Source organism: Triticum urartu, chromosome 2A (assembly GCF_056163025.1).
Source record: "Triticum urartu cultivar PI428250 chromosome 2A, HENAU_Tu73, whole genome shotgun sequence".
Classification (NCBI taxonomy): domain Eukaryota; kingdom Viridiplantae; phylum Streptophyta; class Magnoliopsida; order Poales; family Poaceae; genus Triticum; species Triticum urartu.
Window position 1 is genome coordinate 760,514,053 of NC_141874.1, and position 24,176 is coordinate 760,538,228.

General features: G+C 45.8%; 2 protein-coding genes across 2 annotated transcripts in view; both read right to left on the bottom strand.

Annotated features, from left to right (window-relative positions):
• Positions 1 to 5,692: 5,692 nt before the first annotated feature.
• Positions 5,693 to 24,176, bottom strand: part of LOC147987976 (cysteine-rich receptor-like protein kinase 7) — a 111,926-nt gene continuing 93,442 nt past the window's right edge. Inside the window, exons 3-5 of the mRNA XM_087545533.1 lie at positions 6,965 to 7,056; positions 6,355 to 6,743; positions 5,693 to 6,239 (exon numbers count right to left, since the gene is read on the bottom strand). Of these exons, the coding sequence (XP_087401659.1) occupies positions 5,693 to 6,239; positions 6,355 to 6,743; positions 6,965 to 7,056 (1,028 nt within the window). The remainder of the gene's footprint in view (positions 6,240 to 6,354; positions 6,744 to 6,964; positions 7,057 to 24,176) is intronic.
• LOC147987977 (uncharacterized) lies at positions 7,834 to 9,246 on the bottom strand. The gene is made up of 5 exons (XM_087545538.1): positions 9,124 to 9,246; positions 8,865 to 9,038; positions 8,412 to 8,777; positions 8,118 to 8,327; positions 7,834 to 8,028 (listed from the first exon to the last, which is right to left on the bottom strand). The coding sequence occupies exons 1-5, from the start codon at positions 9,244 to 9,246 to the stop codon at positions 7,834 to 7,836; spliced, it is 1,068 nt and encodes a 355-aa protein (XP_087401664.1).

Sequence of the window (24,176 nt, forward strand, 5' to 3'; positions counted from 1 at the left end):
TATTGAGAATCAAAAAAAGAGAAGAATCCATCTAGCTACTACCTATGAACCCGTAGGTCTATAGTGGACTATTCACGCATCATCGGAGAGGCACCAATGAGGATGATGAAACCATCTGTGATGTTGTTAGATTGGATCTCGTGGTTCTGAAACTTGCAGTGGCTGGAATTGTGTTTCGTCTGCTCCCCTAGGGTTTCTGGGATTTTTGAGGATTTATAAAGCGAAGAGGCGGTGCAGGAGACCCCCATGGGCCCCACAACCCATCAGGGCGCGCCAGGGGCCTCTAGCGCGCCCTGGTGTCTTGTGGGCCCCACGAGTCTCCTCCCAGGTGCTTCCTTGGCTCCCAAGTTGTCTTCTGGTCCAAAAAAATGTCCACAAAGTTTTGCCGCATTTGGACTCCATTTGATAGGGATATTCTGCGAAGTAAAAAACAAGCAAAAAACAACAACTGGCACTTGACACTATGTCAATGGGTTAGTCCCAAAAAATGATATAAAGTTGCTATAAAATGATTGTAAAACATCCAATAATGATAATATAACAGCATGGAACAATCAAAAATTATAGAACGTCGGAGACGTATCAACCTGCAAGCTTAAATAATCCACAAACTTTATCCACATAGATTAGGTGCATATCAGGAGGTAATGTTCTTTCTCCTGCATAAGGATTAGCTGGCAGTTTATCATATATACCCAAAGGAATCTGAAAGCACAAGTGCTCCCTGGGTGGTTTTGGTAATTAATGTCAACATATCTCTTGTTGGACTAATGCTTTTATCCAGTATATCTCAGATAAGTTCAACAGATGAAGTGGCGTGGACAAGAGGATGTGGAACCCCTTCAAGATGCTAAGGACAAAGGATTGGCTCAAGCTCAAAAGCTCAAGACTCTGCATTTTCATTTTAGTGATCCAAGATCACATTTAGTCCATAGGAATGCCAATACTACTAAAAGAGGATGAGATGTTGCTTAATGGCTTGCTTGCTCAAAGTGCTTAGTGATATGCTCCAAAGCCCTCAACCACTTTCTCACATCCACATATGTCCCAAACCAAAAGTCAAACTTGGCCCTACCGATTGGATCTATCCGGAGCCACCGAGTTCACTTGACATAGCCACTGCCAGAAACCCTAATCAATTCGGTCTCACCGATGGGATCCCCGGTCTCACAGAGATGGGCTTGCAAACTCTCAGGTTCCTGTTGCAATAATTTCGGTCCCACCGAGATCTGTAATCGGTCTTACCGAGTTTGCTTGACCAACACTATAGGACTGCCACACGTTTTCATAACGAAACGGCCGTGGGCCGCGACGGGCGTTAGGTGCTCGCTCTCTCCTCAACTCAGCCAGAATATAACAATGGTCATAGGCTGTTGAACTGATGTGTTTTACAGTACTAAACTCAAACATGGTAAGAAAGGATGCGTTTGCAAAGGCATGATCTAATCTAGCTTTAACATTCGAGTTACCATGTTGCTTATTATCCCATGTGAAGGGCACTCCTCTCCATCCAAGGTCTTGGAGAGAGCAAAAGTCCACTGCCTCCCGGAATGCCCGCATCTGCCATTCCGGTCTTGCGTGTAAAGTGAAGTGTTCCTCTGAGTACAAAGTCTCATTGAAATCACCCATACAAAGCCAACTGTTGTGCTGCACACCATGCAAGGTACGCAGGAAATTCCAACTTTGATATCTATTTTCAGTTCTTGGTTCTCCATAGAAACCCATGAAACGCCAAGGTTGGGGATGGTCCTTACTCTTGACTACCACATCAATGTGCGCCTGACTATAGTTCTTGAGATCCACTTCCACCGAGTCGTCCCAGAACAAGCCAATGCCAGCACTCAATCCGTTGCTATCAACGGCAAAGCATCCTGCAAAACCCAGCAGTCGTTGCACGTTCTCAACTTTTTTCCCTTTAATTTTGGTTTCCATTATGAACAAAAGGGAGGGGCCTTCCTGCTTCATAATTTTGCGAAGCTCATGAACTGTCGATGGGTTCCCAAGCCCTCGACAGTTCCAGCTCAAACAGTTCATTGGGACTGGCAGGGCTGACTAGCAGCTCCTGCCGAATTATCCGGTGTGGGTCTTTTCTTCTTTGGAATCCTCTCAAGTTCAGAATCTGTCCCGTGTTCATCGCCCTCCCGTGACTCCAGAGTGCCTGCATGCTCCGGATCTTCACGTGCTTCACCAGCAGATGTCAACAGGAGACAGTTTGGTTAAACTCGACGGTAAACCTGCTTAGGCACGTCCTTTCTTTTATTCTGATGCTTCTTCTTCGTAGGAGAGGTCACCTCGGCAGCACCACCTGGAACGTTACTGGAGTTCTTCGACTCCCTCTGACTGCCCTGTCCTGTTGATTGTTCTTTGTTTGCATATTCACCGGACGTAGGCTTCTTTCTTTCATCAGTTGCCCTCAACCTTGGGCCGAAGGGTAGATCACCCTTTGCATCACGGTTCCCCGGTGTTGGGCAATAAGGATCTGAATGCCCTAACCGGCCACAAGAAAAACAGAAGTGAGGCACGTCCTCGTACTGGATGTCATAAGGATCTTGTGTTTTCCTCTTTGCCGAATCAATAATAATCCACCTCCTGAGAGGCTTATTAACATCAATTGGTACTCTCGCTCGCAGAAACCCACCGATGTGGTCAAACTGAACACAGGAAGCCGGTTTATCAATCTGTGCAGCGATTAGCTTCCCCCATGAATCATTGCGAAGATTATAGGGTAAGTTCAAAACCCTAGCCCACAGCTGGAGCCGGTCAAAACGGACCTCGTCAGGCCACATGTAATCCTCGAATTCAGCCAGTATAACTGCGTTCTTGCCGATATGCCACGGTGATCCTTCCCAGATCCGGTCGCGATCATGCTTTGATTCAAACTCGGCCACAAACATGTTTTCCCCCATAGATCGGAATTCAAGACCTCGGGGATTCCCCCGCGCCGGCCGCAATGCGTTGCGGATGGTCTGGATGTGGAGCATATTGCAGTGCAGAACTTTCCCCGCTAGTAACCACTTCACCGGCGCATCCTCCTAGCGATCGTCAATGATCAGCGGAGTAGCTTCCTCATCTGTGATGTCCAACTTTCCAAGGGCCTCTTCCAGGCGAGCCCGAACCTTCCTCTAGGAGTCCCCCCCCCCCCCCGCTGTAGCCTTGCCGTGATCGGATGTTGCCATCCTCTCAGGAGAACGAGCCGCCCCGTCGATCGGTGTCGACGGGCGCTGGTGTTTTCCCCCGAACCCTAGTCGCCGCCGCTAGGGAACATACTTTGTTGTTTGGCTAGGCAGCTAACGCACAAGTTGGTCTTGTTTGTACGTATATGTGTACTAATGGTTGTGAATAAAGTAGAAAGACTTCATACAAGATAAGAAGTCCTGATACTCAAATCCAATTTTTTTTAGACTGTTTTTGTCATCTATGACCCATTCAATAAAACTAGGACGCCGCTAACTGCCACACGTGTGGCAGGAAGGAAGACGCACCACACGTCTCCAATGCAAACAGATTGCCACGTCATCGCATGCATGCATGTAGGAATCTTTTTGGATTTTCAGTTTTTAAAATGTTTTATCTCTTAAATGAAAAATCCGATTGAAGATCCGTTTTCACCATTAAATTCCTCGCAATGAGATCTTCGAAACTAGATCTCATGTTGATATGTTTTGATGATTTTTTTTTTGGATTAAAAGTTGCCATGTCTATTGCATATGAATTGCCATGATGTTTACACTGAAGTTGCCATGATATGTTTCAGCTATTTTCTTCTACATTTAAAAGTAAATTTTGACATTTATAAAAGGGGGAATTAAGAAACTAGACTTGTCATGAACCATAAACTAAAATTGCTATGATACATGCACGTAAAATTGCCATGGTTCATACAAAAAATAATTTTCATGATCAAAGTACTGGAGTTGCCATCATCAAAATACTAAAATTGCCATGATCTACAAACTAAAATTGCCACATGGCAACTTTAGTTTAAGCCCTATGGCAACTGCAGTGTAAACATCATGGCAACTTCTGGGCAAAAAAAAAAATTCGTCGAAACATATCAACATGGGGTCTAGTTTTGAAGATCTCGTCGAGACGGATTTAATGGTAAAAACGGATTTTTAATTCGCTTTTTTATTTAGGAGATACAACATTTTTAAGCCGAAAACCAAAAAAATTTCTGCTGATGTCATATATTCATACGTGGCAAAATGAGTGGTGTTGGAGGCGTGCGGGCGATGTGCAAACGCCCACACGTGTGGGCGTTAACATTTTCGTAAAACTATTTGCCCAATTGTCATTTTGTATTCGGAAAGTAGCTGGCAGCTTCATATAGTACTCCCTCCGTCCCAAAACTAAATTGTATTGAATCAGCGACATTTATTTTGAGACGGAGGGATCATATTTTAACTTGTATCCCTCGAAGACATAACCAACCAGTGGCTAAACTATTTAAGATGCTCAAAAGGATCCTGCGTGGAAGGACCATTGCTAGCTTATCTTGGAATTAACAGTAGGTAGCAGGCGCAACAAATAATGAATTGGACTGTACACGACAGACAACATGGATCTAGAGACCTGGCCAAGAACATATTTACGCCTAGCATGAACCAGCTTCATCGCAACACAAATCTTATTTTTAGCTCCACCAGCAATCTGTACTATACTATAGCCCAGGCAACCTTTCACTACCTAGCAAGCGGTTTTCCAATTAAACAAGAAATTAGCTAGCAAGAGAGGATGAGAGTGCACCGCGCGAGCATGGCGTTGGAGTTGGGGGACGGCTGAGCGGTGCTTCAGGCCACCGTGCTCAGCGACGAGTGGGGCGTGGACAAGAAAGTGAAGGACAGGCTGTGTAAGCTCAAGGTCCAGCTGATGAGAATGCATGCTTACCTTGGGGATGCCTCCGGCGTGCAGCCGGACCTGCAGCTCCAGGCCGACGAGGCCAGGGAGCTGTTACATGCCATCGAGACACGCCTCTACTCCTTCATGCTGCATGGAGTTGACCGAGGACACCCTTCTTGCTACTATGAGCAAAACGATTATTAACTAGTACTTCCTTCGCCCAAAAAAACTTATCCCTATTAGTGCTAGATACATCCATGGTGCTAGATATATTTATTTTAGAGGCAAGTTTGGAACAACTTTTTCGGACGGAGGAAATATCAAATTAAGATTCATGAGGTGCGTGACCGGCATGGCCAGTATCGCTGCAAGACATCACTGAAAAGCACTTCCACACGGAAAGTGGGCCCTTTTGCCATAGCCGGGGCAGTTGATGATACGGAATAAAATAAAACACTGCATGGCGGTCGAGGGTATTAATTTTACAAGTGCATTTTACTGGACATGAGTGTTTTCCGGCTCGAAACGAAACCTGTGGGTGGAGACGTGTATATTTTAAGGGTGTATCTTAAAGAGAAATGGTAATCCAAACAGTGCCTTACAAGGTTGGCTGAATTAGGATGTAAACGACGACGACAACATGGTTTATTGAATCGCGAGATCAACAATTACATAATCGCACATGTTTCATGAATGCAGACATAATATTGGGTCAATCCCATTGTTGAGCAAGAAGATCGCACGCATATATATCATATGGTTTACAATACCTAACAAACTTCTGTCATTGTACATACTATATAGGGCTCCATTGCAGGAGGGTTGCCCCTTCGTGTATCTTCACCTGCATTTGTCAAGACATCACAACATGCGATGCGGTCAAGCTGACTAAATTGGACAACACAATTCTGATAGTTGGGCGGTCACCACGTCTTGTTTCGACACAGTGGAGCCCGATCAACAACGCTCCTTTAACTTCCTCATCATACTCGCCCCTCAGCCGTTGGTGAGCTGCATCGAGAATTGCATTTCTCCCACGACATTCCCGGACATTCTCGATGAGGCTGTTTTTCAAGGGATTGCCAATCAGGATCGGTGCCACGCCACATAGTACCTCAAGCAACAGAACACCGAAGCTGTAGACATCAGATTCTTTAGTAACCTGGCCGTTCTGCTGGTATAATGGGTCCATGTAGCCTTGTGTTCCAATAATGTTATTTGTTGAGCGCGAGGTTGCGGCACGTGTAAGTTGTGTCACCAAACCGAAGTCACACAGTTTAGCATTGAAGTCCATATCCAGCATCACATTAGCTGGCTTGATGTCCCTGTGGAGGACGGTTCTTGAACAATTATTATGGAGATATTCAAGACCCGAGGCTATTCCAACCAATATGTTGTACCTGAAACATGAACGGTGCATTCTATGCCAGGTAAGTAGTTTGAATGTTGTAAAATAAGAGTTTCTTTTGATGACTGAAAAAGGGTAATCTGAGCATCATGTTCGTGTTTAACTACCTTTGGCGCCAATCAAGAACTAAACCTGTACCAGCATGGTCGTAAAGCCGAGCCTCAAGGTTGTGATTCTGCACTAGTTCATAGACAAGCAAGAGATTGTTCCTTTTGTTGCACCAACCCAGAAGACGTATAATGTTGCCATGGTTCAGCGGGCTCATAATTTTAACCTCGTTCTTAAAGGCCTTCCTCGTTTCATCTGACACTTCACTTGTATTATTTTTTATAACCACCTCCACTTCTGTGCCTTGCACCATCACCACGCCTTTATAGATAGCGCCAAAGGCACCCTGTCCAAGCTTTCTTGTGTCCGCGAAGGCAAGTGTTGCAGCCGCCAATTGTTCGTAAGTGAATCTGTGAGCATTTGTGTGGGCAAGCGTTTGCATGTCCGTCTGTGTCTGTATTGTGTTTTGCAAACGAAAAAACTTTCGTGCATTCCCTATAAAAACAGAAAAAGCAACACAGGTCCTTGTTGGAAATGGAATGAAAGAAAACATACTGTATTCCCTCCTATTCATATTAATTATCGCCAATTTAGTACAACAATTAATATAGATCGAAGGGAGTAAAAAATATCAATTATAGTTCGGCGAGGAGGGTCACACGAACCTGCTGTGCCCTTGCGTCCATACCACATCAAACCTGCTAAACAAGCCAACAGAATTAGGCCAACTACAGAACCCACCACGCCAGCTGTCAGAGAACCTGCACAAGCACAAGATAGAGTTATGAGGGCCTCACAAAAAGCAATCAACGAGGACGTAGCACAAGCACAAGACAGAGTTATGATTTCCTAGAGTTTTTCAGTTTGGATCTCAAATATTGTAGTATGACAGATTCTTGTTGCTAGTACAACATACTTTTTGTTCAGAATTTTTTGATATTCATAAATTAGGTTTTATTAACTTGTTGCACAGGTTATTAGCATGCATGCATGTGTGTATGTGTCGCATAGGGCCTTGCACTGGGCATATACCTTTCCTGCGGCGCTGCTCGACTGAGTAGCTGATCTAGTCGCTTGATCTACAGATTGCGGCGTAGTTTTAATCTAGCCGTCGGCATAGCCCTGCCCCAGGAATGCCCAGTGGCTGACACGTGGCTATGCCGACGGCCTAGCCGTCGGCTTAGTTTTAAACTACGCCGACGGCCTAGCCGTCGGCATAGCTGCCACGTGTCAGCCACTGGGAGCTCACGCCAGCTCTATGCCGACGGCAGTTTCTGTCTGTTTTTTTTTTCTTTTTTCTGTTTCTTTTCAGGTCAATTCAATTCAATATATACAACATATATACAACACATATGCAAATAGACAAACTGATCACATATGCATAGACAAACTGAGCATCACAAAGCATAAGCATCTCACAAGCATAAGCATCTCACAACATAAGAATCACCTCACAACATAAGAAGCATCTCACAAGCATAAGCATCTCACAACATAAGAAGCATCAAGTGTATCATCACCACAAGTCACCCAAAGGCTTAAGCGCCAGGACATCGAGCACCGCGGAGGTCGTCACCGCCAAGTCCGCCGAAGCCCAGGTCGTCACTGCTAGCGGCAGCGCTACCGCCAAGACCGCCTCCACCTCCGCCTCTGCCTCCATGGATCAGAGTGGTCGGGCTCCGTGACTCGGGAGTGCTGCGAAGACCACCACCAACGGTTGATCCACCGGTTCCCTGGAAGTTGAAAAGACATGCTAACGGGATATATGACTGTGTTGAAAGGCATGATATGCTTTGGGTGAATAGATTGGGGATGAACTAACCGGCGAGGGGCCAGCGTTCTGTGCCAGAAACTCCTCAAAGGTAAGCAGCCTTGGTTGTGGTGGAGGAGATGGTGCTGGTTGCAATTGAGGAACCCTGTCGGCCGCCATTTCCTGAAGAGCGTACTGCATCTGGCGATTGTTCTGCTCATGGAATGCATAAAGGCTCTCGTGCCACGCCATGGTCTCCTGGCGTGTGTACTCCATGTAGGCCTACGGTATGACATGATGGAACTCATAAAACTACTAAATGCGGAAAATAAAGTGAGCAATGAAGATAAGAGGGAAAATACTTACAGATTGCCGCTCCTGAAAGAGGGACTGTGACTGTGCACTGGACATGGGCGTGCTCGTGCGCTGGCTCAGGCTCGGGTCGATCCGGCGGAGCTGTGTGTAGGAAATAGTAGGAGTGATCACAGTATCCAGAACCGCCTCCCTACCGTGCTCCTTGGGCCCCATGCCCACCACCACCCTCTCGTCCAGATCCGTCGCAATGGGGTCAAGTGTGTCAGGATGTAACCTTAGATACCCTTCGGAGTAGGCCTTCTTCCTCTGCGCGGTCTTCTTGCCGTAGTACTTGGGCTCGCCAGGCTTGGAGTCCTTCCGCGTATGGGCGATCTCCCACGCCTCCATGTGTGAGAGCGGCCGCTTCAGTTTCTCTTCCTGCAACACCAAACAGAGGTTAGTCATACATAAGAAAGTGACGGTAAATAGAAGAAGAAGAAGAATGTTTAATGAGGTTAGTCATACATTAAGTGTCTTGTGGAGAAAGTGGTTTTGGTTTCCCTGAGCATGTACTCCCTCCTTCCCTCGATTAGCCTTGTTTTTGATGCTCGTAGCCGCCCAGGCTCCATCCTTATCACACCAAAGATCCACCAATGCCGCCCAGGACTCGTATTTTCCATAAAACCAATTTGGAAACACCTACATAATGAAAGCATAATGGCATGTCAACACGAAACGGTGAAATGCACCACAAACATCAGAATGAAAAATCTTTTATACTTACCGCCAAGTACTCGTGCCTCTCCAAGGTAATGCCCATCCTCCGCGCTTCTTCCTTGGTGATCTTCACACCAAGAGCGTCATGATAGTATGTCGAGATGGCCACATAGCGCACCTCGTACTGCATCTAGCGGGCCTTCTTCTTGCATTGGCGCAGCATGATCTGGTCGGCTCTGGCCTTGTGCTCCGGAAGAACTCGATAGAATTTCTACAATCATGCATGAAACAAGAATGGAAGAAGCCATGAGTTAATTAAATCATTCATGAAACTTGAATGGACTTGTGCTTCTGAAGAGAACTCACCCAGAAAGTAGTGATCACGGCCTTGGCATGGGTCTCATGGTCCGCGTGGAGGGCCGCTTCCTAGTGGTCCCAGCTCGTGGCCAAAACCCGACGGTCTGGGTGCCTGACTGGATCCAGACAGTACAGCCCTGGCCAGTGTAACTTCAGCAAGACGGTGATGAGGCCGTTGGGAATACGGGCCCCTTTAGGATATATCGAGTTGCTGCAAAAGAATGAAATATTAGCATGTGACAAGCAAAATAAATAACTACCGGAATGAGCATGTGACAAGCAAAATAATAAAATTATTATAAAGTGGCACTTACTCTTTCCCCGTGGGCTCAATGAGCCACTTCTGCTCCTCAGTAGCAGGAATCTGCTTTGGTAGCTTTGCGTTACCACGCAACCACCCCTTGTTGCCAACCCCCTCCCCACCACCACCATCATCCCCGCCACCACCCTCCTCCTCGCCTGCCTCCTCCTCCTCCTCGTCCCCCTCCCCAGCCTCCTCCTCCACCTCCTCCTCGGCCCCATCCCGAACCTCCTCCTCCTTGTCCTCCTCGTCCTCCTCCTCCTCCTCGTCGTCAGAGGGTACCTCACTAGAGGAGGGCCTCGAAGACAACACCCCTAAGTCGGTGAGGGTGCGCTCTTTCTGGCCGCGACCCCCTGTAGTGGCTCTCCCCCCCCCCACCACCTCGCCCTCTAGGGGCTCTCCCCCCGCCCCTCCTCCTCCTCTAGGGGCACCTCTGCCTTGACCTCCCTGTGAGGAGTCATCGTCAAGTAGCCGGGGGGGGAGGATTACGTGCTCGACCACTCCGACTAGGCAGGCCGGCGACCTTGCGTAGGAAACCCACGCCATCGGCCTTCCCCTTGCCCATGTTCCACGAACCTGCATTGAAAAGACAATAAGCAATTAGTACATTAATAAAATGAAGGAAAAGGCATAATAGTAAGGAATAATAAACACATTAAGAAAAAAGAATAAAAGGCATATTCCTAAACTATAGAAAAAAGACTTGAAACGTACATCTGCTAGAACCCTAGAACCCATACGAATCATCACTGTTGTAACCTCTTTCTCGGTCGGTCTCATCATCACTATCAATCATATCATCTTTGTTGTCTAACGGAGGTGGAGTCTCTTCCTCGTCGTCAGCGTCTGATGACCCACAAGTATAGGGGATCTATCGTAGTCCTTTCGATAAGTAAGAGTGTCGAACCCAACGAGGAGAAAAAGGAAATGACAAGCGGTTTTCAGTAAGGTATTCTCTGCAAGCACTGAAATTATCGGAAACAGATAGTTTTGTGATAAGGTAATTCGTAACGGGTAACAAGTAACTAAAGTAAACAAGGTGCAGCAAGGTGGCCCAATCCTTTTTGTAGCAAAGGATAAGCCTGGACAAACTCTTCTATAAAGGAAAGCGCTCCCGAGGACACATGGGAATTATCGTCAAGCTAGTTTTCATCATGCTCATATGATTCGCGTTCGTTACTTTGATATGTGGATGGACCGGTGCTTGGGTACTGCCCTTCCATGGACAAGCATCCCACTTATGATTAACCACTCTCGCAAGCATCCGCAACTATGAAAGAAGAATTAAGGTAAACCTAACCATAGCATTACGAAGCAACACATAAACTAGGGTTTAAGCTTCTATCACTCTAGCAACCCATCATCTACTTATTACTTCCCAATGCCTTCCCCTAGGCCCAAACAATGGTGAAGTGTCATGTAGTCGATGTTCACATAACACCACTAGAGGAAAGACAACATACATCTTATCAAAATATCGAACGAATACCAAATTCACATGACTACTTATAACAAGACTTCTCCCATGTCCTCAGGAACAAATGTAACTACTCACAAATCATATTCATGTTCATAATCAGAGGGATACTAATATGTATAAAGGATCTGAACATGTGATCTTCCACCGAAAAACCAACTAGCATCAACTACAAGGAGTAATCAACACTATTAGCAACCCACAGGTACCAATCTGAGGTTTTGAGACAAAGATCGGATACAAGAGATGAACTAGGGTTTTAGAGGAGATGGTGCTGGTGAAGATGTTGATGGAGATTGACCCCTCCCGATGAGAGGATCGATGGTGATGACGATGGTGACGATTTCCCCGTCTCGGAGGGATGATTCCCCGGCAGAACAGCTCCGCCGGAGCTCTAGATTGGTTCCGCCAAGGTTCCACCTCGAGACGGCGGCGCTTCGTCCCGAAAGCTTCCATCTTATTTTTCCATGGCAAAAGACACCTTATACCAGAAGATGGGCATCGAGGGGCTTCCAGGTGGCCCACGAGGCAGGGGGCGCGCCCAGGGGGGTAGGGCGCGCCCCCACCCTCGTGGCCAGGGTGTGGGCCCCCTTCAGTTGATTCTTTCGCCAGTATTTTTTATTAATTCCTAAAAGTGCCTCCGTGAAGTTTCAGTACTTTTGGAGTTGTGCAGAATAGGTCTCTAATATTTGCTCCTTTTCCAGCCCAGAATTCCAGATGCCGGCATTCTCCCTCTTCATGTAAACCTTATAAAATAAGAGAGAAAAGGCATAAGTATTGTGACATAATGTGTAGTAACAGCCCATAATGCAATAAATATCGATATAAAAGCATGATGCAAAATGGACGTATCAACTCCCCCAAGCTTAGACCTCGCTTGTCCTCAAGCGGAAGCCGATATCAAAAAATATGTCCACATGTTTATAGATAGAGGTGTTGATAAAATAAAATACGGACATGAGGGCATCATGATCATTCTTATAATAGCAACATATATATATATATAGTCATATGATTTCTTATGCTGAAGTAACAATCTATTCACAATGTAAAGTATGAATCAGAAACTTCATTGAAAACTAGCAAATTATAATCTCAGTCATTGAAGCAATTGAAATTTATCATAACATCGGAAAGAGTCAATATAAGAGCTTTTCAGCAAGTCCACATTAAGGGTGGCAATGGGTAGTGTATGGGGCGGGTAGAGCAATACCATACCCATACCAGTGTAGTCAATGGGTACAAAATTCTACCTATACCCGTACCCACAGGTATGAAACTTTACCCGTCCCCATACCCGGCGGGTACCCATAACCATTGGGTACCCAACGGGTAGATCAAATAGTATATAAGTTATTCACAATTTCACATTTGACCAAAAAAATATTTATCTCGACTCAGTAACAAATAGATGAGTACATAACAATTATCTCAATTCAAATTGACGATTGGTGCCAACTTAAACATAGGTTCACAATCTCATGACACACTTCACGGGTAAGGTCACGTGTCAGTATAAACGGGTAGGGTATGGGTATATCCATGGGTACAAGGCTATACTCGTGCCCTACCCGTGACTTAACGAGTAGGATATGGGTACTACCCATGGGTATAAAATTGTGCCCATACCCTGCCCATGCGGGTACGGTATCCGCGGGTACCCATACCCATGGGTAAAATTGCCATCCTTGGTCCACATACTCAACTATCATTTACTCTTTCACAATTGCTAACACTCATGCAATACTTATGGGTTTGAAGTTTTAATCGGACACAGAGAAAGATAGGGGCGTATAGTTTGCCTCCCAACCTTTTAGGTAACGCCCGGATAATTAAGCTACAGTAATCCCATGTTAATGGTGCCGAGTCATCGCAGTTACTGTTGCTAATCTTACTTTGGTTCTGACCATGATTGTTCCCCTTTGATTCCATTTCTCGGACAAGTTCACGCACTTGTCTTCTGCAGATCAATGCAACTCCACAACCTGTATTTTGATCTTCCTTCAAGTATTACCCTCCGGTATCTCGAGAATAACAAAGAACTGAGTTGCTTGCTATGAGTATTCATCTAGTATTGCTTCTCATCGATTTCAGTTTTCCCTCGGGTTCTTCGTTATTAGTCACTCGAGAACACCGATAGGTGAATCGATTCCGCACTCTGATTCAATAACTCTAAGTAAATTTCGTTGTAGTTTTATAATCCTTCAAGTTATTCCTAGCCTGATCAGCTATATCGTTATCGTGCTAAATTTTAACTGTGCTACCTGGTCCTTCTTCCCAGAACAGAATTTTCGACGATGAGCTAAGCCTACGTCGATCTTCCTCGTCATATCATTTCGCCTTGAACAGCAAGCTTGATTTCGAGTTTGTGTCATACCCGTGGTTCCAATAACCTTTCGCTTCATCTTTCCTTTGACTTGATGTCATCGCCGATTGATTACATCTTCATGAAATCTCTCGACAAACGTGTCATGATTATCGTCAACATTCTGAGCCCTTCCAGCATATCAATCGAATTCGTGATGAGAAATACCATCCTTGACCTTCGATGATTTGGGTTATCATCGACAACATTCTTGCATTCCCCCCAACAAAAACTTGTTCATATAAAATTTTGGGAACACATCTTTTTAACATGTCGATGGATTGCTACTTAACCCATCGGCCACCTCCTCATCTTTTCTCTGATAAAATTGCATGAGATGTTCTAAAAATTCCCGATGTATCCTTTGTGTTCCCAAGGTCCGACCTTTACCTGATGACCATGTCAATGCTATCCCGAAGCATGACTCCGAACATCTTTAAGAACATTGTTGGCGCAATGGTAAATGTTACCGATCACTTATCCAAACACCATTGTATGGGTAAACCTCCTAAATTCCTTGCCCCTTTGTCTAATTGGTTTTATACTCGGAGCCCTATCATGTAAATCATGCTCTGCCTTTCCTTTTGAAAATATACTCCTGATACTCGGGAATAAACACATTTTCCTTTCCATTGTTTTGTTTAACCATTCTGGTAATCTATATGATATAAGCAGTAATATTTCCCTGCGTATGTAAACACCTCGGTGTACAACACAGTCAGTAAGACCTTGTTACTATTGTTGTTGACATTCCGGTAGCCGCCGATGGACGAGAACTTTGCTTATTGGTTCGCCTCGTCTTAGCGAGCAGAAAAATGGTTCTCTTCGTCCCTCGCCCTTGGTACCAACATGGTTGCCAACATAACTGACAGGCTATCCTCTGACCTGCCTTGCTATCATGATCGTGCAAAATGTTAGCGCCCTTCCTTTAACCCACATGGTGGGCCCATAACCCACAGTTCCATAGGATCGAAACCTGACTCCTGTCCATCCCTGTTTTCCAAAGTTGTTACTCGCGCTTGGCTTCGTATGTAACTCATGAGCGACCTACCTATTGATCTATTCTGGTATCAGACACAATACCTATTCCCATTGCTCTGAACCCCTTTCACCCTCTGATTCAGGCAACAAATGGCTGCCTACCCGCTTGAAACTTCTTATTGCACTTTGTTACCTTGCTCTCGATGACTTTCTTGAATTGCAAATCGAGAGATGCCTCTATGCCACGTTCACTAAGATAGCCCCACGTACCTATCTTGTGATTGAGCTCCGCCCTTCCCGAGTCTTTCCCCTTACTCCACCCCTTAAATCTCAGGACAAGATTTCTTTTAGTGAAGGAGATTTGTAACGTCCGGATAATTAAGCTACAGTAATCCCATGTTAATGGTGCCGAGTCATCGCAATTACTGTTGCTAATCTTACTTTGGTTCAAACACGAATCAAATTCAACTTCCAAAACAAGTCAAATTCTTATTCCTTCAAACGGTAAAACAAAAATGTTCGTTGGGCTGCAAATATTCACTAACTAATTATCATGTGGCAACCAACATCATTTGGCTCTCCCTTTAATCCCTAGGAAAATATAAGTGGCCCAACAACATATTAATTGGCCTTTTCAATTTTTTAAAATGCTTGAACAATTCCTTTAGCTCTGAAACTTTTTATGCAACACTACAATGTTGTGCCTGAATTATATGTTAAGTTTAACATTCAACTAAATTCATTGGTCACTCATTTGAATAAGATACAGAAAAGGAAAAGGAGAAACCAAAAGAGAAACAAAAGAGAAAGCCCCCCCCCCCCCCCCCCCCCCGGGCACTTGGTCCAGATGGCCTGCTGGCCCAGCAGCCCAACTCCCCCCACTCATCCTGTTCCTCCCGCTACAGGAGACAACAGGGGATCGTGGAGGCCATCCATGGCGCCCCGGCCAGGTGCCGGCCATCCACGACCTCGCCTCTCGTCTACAAGACCCCGACGCCCCTCCTCCCTCCCCGAAACCCTAGCCCCCAAATCCCACATCTCCCTCTCCCTCTCCCTCTCAGATTCGCTCTGGCCCCTCTTCTCGATCTGGAGGAAACCGTCGCCGCCGTCACCATGGGTTCGCCGCCCGCATAGCCACCGAGCCCCCCGCAGCAATCCACCGCGTCCACCGGCCCCGCCGTCGACTCCCTCATCATCAGCAACAGCGTGTTGGAGTTGGGAGCCCCTGCATTGCCCTCGACGCCGCCCTCTTCTTCCTCGGGTCGCCGGCAAATCTCGGCTATTCCGGCGAGCCTGCAGCTACTAAGCCGTCACCGGGCCCCCTTGCGCCTCCCCAGTGAGCTCCTCCCCCAATTCCCCTGCTTTCCCCTTTCGATCCGTATAGCCGTAGCCGCCGCCTTGTCCTCGTCCATGGCCGCGCTCGTTTTCCTGCGTACACACGCGCCCGCGTCGCCCCTTAACGTTGTTTGCTGCTCCGACCCCGGCTGCCCCTACTCACCCGGGCACCCGCCCGTGCGCGCGCAGCCGTGCCCACTACCGCCCTGCTTCTTCCTTGCTGGCGCCCGCCTGCTGCCGCGGCTGCTGCTGCCCTGCGCCGTCGCGGCCGCGCACTGCTCTGCCTACTGCTGCCTGCGGCGCTGCCACTGCCGCTGCTGCTGCCCCGCGTGCGCGCGCGCCGCGCCCCCGCTCGCCTTTTGCTCCTGCTGCTTGCCGATGCTAGCTGCTGCTGCTCCCTGTTCTGCTGCGTACTGCTGCTGCTTCTCGCCAGTGCTACTTGCTACGCAGCTTCTCTGATGCTCGCGTGCTGCTACCGCCTCCTCGACGCTAGCTACCACTGCACCTAAATGCTGATGCTTGCCGCTACTAATTGGCATGGCCAATCCATGGTCATGGCCGAGCATGTGTGTGCTGTGTGTGTTCGTGAGTGTGTGTTTTCTGTGTGTGTGGGGCCGGCCCAAATACTCGTTTAGGCTAGTCATAGTGGGAAGTAACTTAGACTAGTAACATACATATGTTATTAATCCATGTTACCATCTTCATAATGGGAAGTGTTATAGGTGTAGTAACATACATATCTTCATTTATTGCTTTGTAGATTCATTTTGCATTGGAAACCGCTAGGTGATGGTAACATATTATGTTACTCTATTTCTCTCTCTCCTCTTTAATTACATGACACATCATCTTTTTTGCTTACGTGGCATCTATGTTACTACTTATGTTACTCCCACTATGACTAGCCTTAGGGACTAGTTTAGTTAGTTAGTCTAATTATTAGTACTAGTTAATTAGTCCAATAGTAGATGACATGTGGACCCATTGTTAGTTTAAAGAAAAACTAAATTTCAGAAAAGTAAGTCAATGACATGTGGCCCCCATACTATTCATATGTTGACTAGTCAACATTTGACTGGGTCAACACAGCCCCACTGGTTCCACTGTCATACACTACGGCTAGAATAACACTAGGTGACAAAAGTATTTTGCTGTTTTATTTTCGAATTAATATAGAAAATCATTAAAGCTTTGAAAATTCATATAAATTCAATCGTAGATCGGATGAAAATGTTTTATATATGAAAGTTGCTCAGAACGATGAGATGAACCCGATTACGCAACCCGTTCATCCGCCACGCATCCCTATGTTAGGGAACGTAGTAATTTCAAAACTTTTCCTACGCACACGCAAGATCATGGTGATGCATAGCAAACGAGAGGGGAGAGTGCTGTCTACGTACCCTCGTAGACCGAAACGGAAGCGTTGGCACAACATAGAGGAAGTAGTCGTACGTCTTCCCGATCCGACCGATCCAAGTACCGTTACTCCGGCACCTCCGAGTTCTTAGCACACGTACAGCTCGATGACGCTCCCCGGGCTCCGATCCAGCAAAGCTTCGGGGATGAGTTCCGTCAGCACGACGGCGTGGTGACGATGATGATGTTCTACCGACGCAGGGCTTCGCCTAAGCACTGCAACGATATGATCGAGGTGGAATATGGTGGCAGGGGGCACCGCACACGGCTAAGGAACGATCACGAGGATCAACTTGTGTGTCTAGGGGTGCCCCCTGCCCCCGTATATAAAGGAGCCAAGGGCAGGGGGCGGCCGGCCAAGGTGTGGCGCGCCAAGGGGGAGTCCTACTCCCACCGGGAGTAGGACTCCCTTCTTTCCTAGTTGGACAAGGAGAGAGGGGGAAAGAGGAGGAAGAGAGGAAGGAAAGGGGGGCGCCGCCCCCTTCCCTTGTCCTATTCGGACTAGGAAGGGGAGGGGCGCGCGGCCACCTCCTGCCTCCTTCTCTCTTCTCCCTCAAGGCCCATGTAGGCCCAATAACCCCCCCCCCCCCCCGGGGGGGGGGGGGGGGGTTCCGGTAACCCCCCGGTACTCCGGGAAAATGCCGATTTCACCCGGAACGATTCCGATGTCCAAATATAGGCTTCTAATATATCAATCTTTATGTCTCGACCATTTCGAGACTCCTCGTCATGTCCGTGATCACATCCGGGACTCCGAACAAACTTCGGTACATCAAAATGCATAAACTCATAATAACTGTCATCGTAACGTTAAGCGTGCGGACCCTACGGTTCGAGAACAATGTAGACATGACTGAGACAAATCTCCGGTCAATAACCAATAGCGGGACCTGGATGCCCATATTGGCTCCTACATATTCTACGAAGATCTTTATCGGTCAGACCGCATAACAACATACGTTGTTCCCTTTGTCATCGGTATGTTACTTGCCCGAGATTCGATCGTCGGTATCCAATACCTAGTTCAATCTCGTTACCGGCAAGTCTCTTTACTCGTTCCGTAATACATCATCTCACAACTAACACATTAGTTTTAATGCTTGCAAGGCTTATGTGATGTGCATTACCGAGAGGGCCCAGAGATACCTCTCCGACAATCGGAGTGACAAATCCTAATCTCGAAATACGCCAACCCAACATCTACCTTTGGAGACACCTGTAGAGCACCTTTATAATCACCCATTTACGTTGTGACGTTTGGTAGCACACAAAGTGTTCCTCCGGCAAACGGGAGTTGCATAATCTCATAGTCATAGGAACATGTATAAGTCATGAAGAAAGCAATAGCAACATACTAAACGATCGGGTGCTAAGCTAATGAAATGGGTCATGTCAATCAGATCATTCACCTAATGATGTGATCCCGTTAATCAAATAACAACTCTTTGTTTATGGTTAGGAAACATAACCATCTTTGATTAACGAGCTAGTCAAGTAGAGGCATACTAGTGACGCTCTGTTTGTCTATGTATTCACACATGTATTATGTTTCCGGTTAATACAATTCTAGCATGAATAATAAACATTTGTCATGATATAAGGAAATAAATAATAACTTTATTATTGCCTCTAGGGCATATTTCCTTCACCCTAGCATAGAGAACATGCAACAATCCACCTCTGGTCTGTTTGTCCGAAAACGCAAAACACCAGGAATACTTTCCCGGATGTTTTCCCCCCTTTTGCCGGTATCACCTAGTACTGTGTTAGGTCACCTCTAGCACCACGTATTGCCATGTTATGCTTTATGATGCTTTGTTTGCTTTATATTATTGTTTCTTCCCCCTCTTCTCTTCGGTAGACCCCGAGACTGATGCTGCCCTGTGATCGACTACGTCGACGACGACACTTCTTCCTTTTCAGCAGAGCTTCCAGGCAAGACCCCCCTTTGATCATCCCAATATCGCCCATTCAATTCTCTCATGCTTGCATTAGATTTTGCTACTGTTATTGTTTGCTCCTATTCTGATGCATAGCCTGCTTTTGTAACCTGCTTATTGTTACCTACCTGCGTATCCTAAACTGCTTAGTATAGGTTGGTTAGTGATCCATCAGTGACCCCCATCTTTTCCTTGTTGCGCCTGCTTCATCATCGAAGACCCGATCAACGGGATCGAAAACTAGGCCCCGGCACCGCACATCACTTTCCCCTTAGTTGCTCGACACTGCTGGGTTACTATCGAGTGCCGAGGGTGAGACCTCTACAGCACTTCTGATGTTAACCCTATAGTGTAGCTATTCGGTCGTGGTCATCGAGGGTGATTCCGCCTTAACCACTTCCGATACGACTCTTTTGTGCAACCCCTCAAGTGTGAACCTCGGGGGTGATTCCTCTTACGTTCACCTTGATGATTACATCGAGTGGAATCCGTCAAGGGTGATTCCTTAGGTTTTCCCCTTGGTGTTAGACACATGGTTACTTGGTTACTATGACTTTACATTGCACCCTGTTACTAAAGACGGGTCGGCCCTGAGGGGTACCCACGCGAGCATATTTGCGAGTGATGTGGAGACGGGTTGACCTGGAGGGTGCCTGCGAGAAAAATATGAGGCGTGGCCGGGCATTCCTAGCCCTTGTCGCAAGTCCTCGAGACGGGGCAACGGGGTCACATCTTTCATGAGTCTCTTCTTGTTACCGCGCGTTCCTAATCCACTACAATTTGGATATTTGATCCGAGGGGCCTCTGGCCTGATAGCACTAACCATCACGTGGGCATAGTATGGGCGTTCTGCGTCGTATGCATCAGCCGAAGCTTAATAGATGTCAGCGACTGAGCGGCGCGCGCCGGGTTGGACTGGTAAGGACCTGCCTTTTTAAGGAGGTAGCTAGGTCTGCTCACCGGCCGCCCTCGCAACGTGCAGGAGTTCCCGGGGCGACGGCCCAAGACCCCTGGGGGCATAGGTTTAGTCCGGCGTGCTGACCTCTCTATTAAGCCTAGGTTGGGTTGCGGCGTATTGTTTGGCCGAGGCCGGGCATGACCCGGGAAAGTGTGTCCGGCCGGAGTTAATCGAGCGTGGTGGGTAAGTTGGTGCACCCCTGCAGGGAAGAAAACATCTATCGATAGCTTGTCCTACGGTAACGGACACTCGGAGTTTTATCTCGATCGATACAACTAGAACTAGATACTTGAGGTGATAACTGGATAGTATGGTTCTGGGATTGCTTTCTCGCAGGGAGTCGAGAAAGGATCTCTGGCCGAGGTTGATAACACTACTACTATTTTACTTTATGCTACTCTTATCTCTTCTGATGATGCAAGACGCTTGAAGATGCTAGTCTTTGATAGGCTAGGCTTTCCCCCTTCTCTTCTGGCATTCTGTAGTTCAGTCCACAGATACAGCCCATTTCATTGATACCGATGCATATGTAGTGTAGATCCTTGCTTGCGAGTACTTTGGATGAGTACTCACGGTTGCTTTGCTCCCCCTTTTCCCCCTCTCTTCTTCTTTCTGGTTGATGCAACCAGATGTCAGAGCCCAGGATCCAGACGCCACCTTCGACGACGACTGCTACTACACTGAGGGTGCCTACTACTACGTGGAGACCGCCGACGACTAGGAGTAGTTAGGAGGCTCTCAGGCAGGAGGCCTTGCCTTTTCGATCGTAGGTGCTTTTGTGCTGGCCTTCTTAAGGCAAACTTGTCTAACTCATGTATGTACTTAGATATTGTTGCTTCCGCTGACTCTTGTGTATTCGAGCTTATGTATTCGAGCCCTCGAGGCCCATGGCTTGTAATATAAAGCTTGTATTATTTTATTTGTGTCTAGAGTTGTGCTGTGATATCTTCCCGTGAGTCCTTGATCTTGATCATACACATTTGCGTGTATGATTAGTGTACGATTGAATCGAGGGTGTCACATTTTACCTCAAGGGTAACGTCAACAATGATGCCTTATGAAAACCCACATCCAATTAGATATATATATATATATATATATATATATATATATATATATCAGGATCTTTCCAACACATAGTGCTTGCCAAAGGATAAAGTGTAAAAAGGAAAGGTGAAGATCACCATGACTCTTGTGAAAGGTATAAGACAAAAATAAAAGATAGGCCTTTCGCAGAGGGAAGGAGAGGTTGTCATGTGCTTTTATGGGTGGATGCACAAAATCTTAATGCAAAAAACATCACTTTATATTGCCACTTGTGATAGGGACCTTTATTATGCAATCTGTCGCTTTTATTTCTTCCTTATCACAAGCTCGTATAAAGCTTATTTTCTCCATACTAATAAATCATACATATTTAGAGAGCAATTTTTATTGCTTGCAACAATGACAACTTACTTGAAGGATCTTACTCAATCCATAGGTAGATATGGTGGACTCTCATGGCAAAACTGGGTTTAAGGATATTTGGAAGCACAAGTAGTATCTCTACTTGGTGCAAAGAATTTGGCTAGCATGAGGGGGAAAGACAAGCTCAACATGTTGGATGATCCATGACAATATAATTTATTTCGGATATAAGAAAACATAACCCATTACGTTGTCTTCCTTGTCCAACATCAACTTTTTAGCATGTCATATTTTTATGAGTGCTCACAATCATAAAAGATGTCCAATATAGTATATTTATATGTGAAAACCTCTCTTTCTTTATTACTTCCTATTAATTGCAATGATGACCAAAACTATGTTTGTCAACTCTCAACAACTTTTATTCATCATACTATTTATATGTGAAGTCATTACTCTCCGTAAGATCAATATGATCTCTTTATTTCTTTTTATTCTTCCTTTTTTTCTTTTATTCCCTAAAGATCATAGCAAGATAACCAAGCCCTCGACTCAAGACTAATCTTTATTATATATAGCTCACGGACTCAATTACATAGATAAGGATCAACACAAAACTCAAAGCTAGATCATACTAAACTTTATTCTACTAGATCAAGATATAACCAAAAGGATCGAACTAAGAAAAACGGTAAAGATAAAAGTGTGATGGTGATACGATACCGGGGCACCTCCCCCAAGCTTGGTAGTTGCCAAGGGGAGTGCCCATACCCATGTGTTTATGTCTCTTTCTTCGGAGGTGGTGATGATGGAGTTATTGATGATGTAGGCTTGTCGTCCATCTTCCAAGGCATAGGTTCACCATCATAGAAGGATGATCGAGTCTCCGGGATCCTCAAATCTGCAGCCAAACTCATCCTCTTGAATCTATATTCATACTCACAGTTTTGGTTTTGCAAGTCATAGATCTGGGCTTGGAGGTGCTCGATTTTCTCATGAAGCTTGAAGATGGTCTCCCCAATGTTCTTGGCATCCAGCTTGTGGTTGTTGGTGAACTCCGCGATCATCATATGGTTGGCATTGAGTTCGTGTTCCACCATCCCCTAGCACTTGAAAACTTGTTGCTCCATCGCTTCGAGTCTTGTCTCCATGCTTCCGGTCCTCCTTGGTCCCTCAATATCGCAGATGTGCAGCACCCCCTCACGCATCTCAATGGTTTGAGGGTGTTAGAGCACCTCCGCGAGGTATGGGTTGATGACCTTCTCGAAAAACTTGTCCTTGGGGGCGCTTGAAGATGTCATGGTGATCTAGATCTGTCAGAAAAACAGCTCGAAACAAAAGCAGAGGATTTTGTCGTGGTACGGTAGTCAAAACCTTCGGGAGATTATATAATGAATTTTTACCGACCAAAAAAAGTATTGTGCAAGAAAACGGAGTCCGGAGGGCACACGAGGTGTCCACGAGGCAGGGGGCGTGCCCAGGGGGTAGGGCGCGCCCTCCACCCTCGTGGATGCCTCGTGTCCCTTTCAGACTACTTCTTATTTTCCTATTTTTTTAATATTCCAAAATGGAGAAAAATTGCTATTAGAACTGTTTTGGAGTCGGTTTGCTTACCGTGCCACATACCTATTCCTTTTCGGAGAGTCTGAAACGTTCTGGAAAGTGTCCCTTATGTACTCCTCCGGGGTTACGGTGTCAATAACACTGGTTTCAACATTTATGGGATTACCTGAGATATAATGTTTGATTCTTTGACCGTTCACCACCTTCGGATTTGTGCCTTCGAAGTTGTTGATTTTTATGGCACCGGAACGATAGACCTCCTCGATAACGTAAGGACCTTCCCATTTAGAGAGTAGTTTTCCTGCAAAAAATCTTAAACGAGAGTTGTATAGCAAAACATAATCACCTACATTAAACTCACGCTTTTGTATCCTTTTGTCATGCCATCTTTTAACTTTTTCTTTAAATAGTCTGGCATTCTCATAAGCCTGGGTTCTCGACTCATCAAGTGAGCTAATGTCAAATAGCCTCTTCTCACCGGCAAGTTTGAAATCATAATTGAGCTCTTTAATGGCCCAATATGCCTTATGTTCTAGTTCAAGAGGTAAGTGACATGCTTTTCCATAAACCATTTTATGCGGAGACATACCCATACGATTTTTATATGCAATTCTATAGGCCCATAATGCATCATCTAGTTTCTTGGACCAATTCTTTCTAGATCTATTAACAGTCTTTTGCAAAATTAATTTAATCTCTCTATTACTCAGTTCTACTTGACCACTAGACTGTGGGTGGTATGGAGATGCAATTCTATGATTAACATCATACTTAGCAAGCATTTTACGGAAAGCACCATGAATAAAATGTGAACCACCATCAGTCATTAAGTATCTAGGGACTCCAAACCTTGGAAAAATAACTTCTTTAAGCATCTTAATAGAGGTGTTATGATCAGCACTACTAGTTGGAATAGCTTCTACCCACTTAGTAACGTAATCAACAACAACTAAAATATGTGCATACCCATTAGAGGAAGGAAACGGTCCCATATAATCAAAGCCCCAAACATCA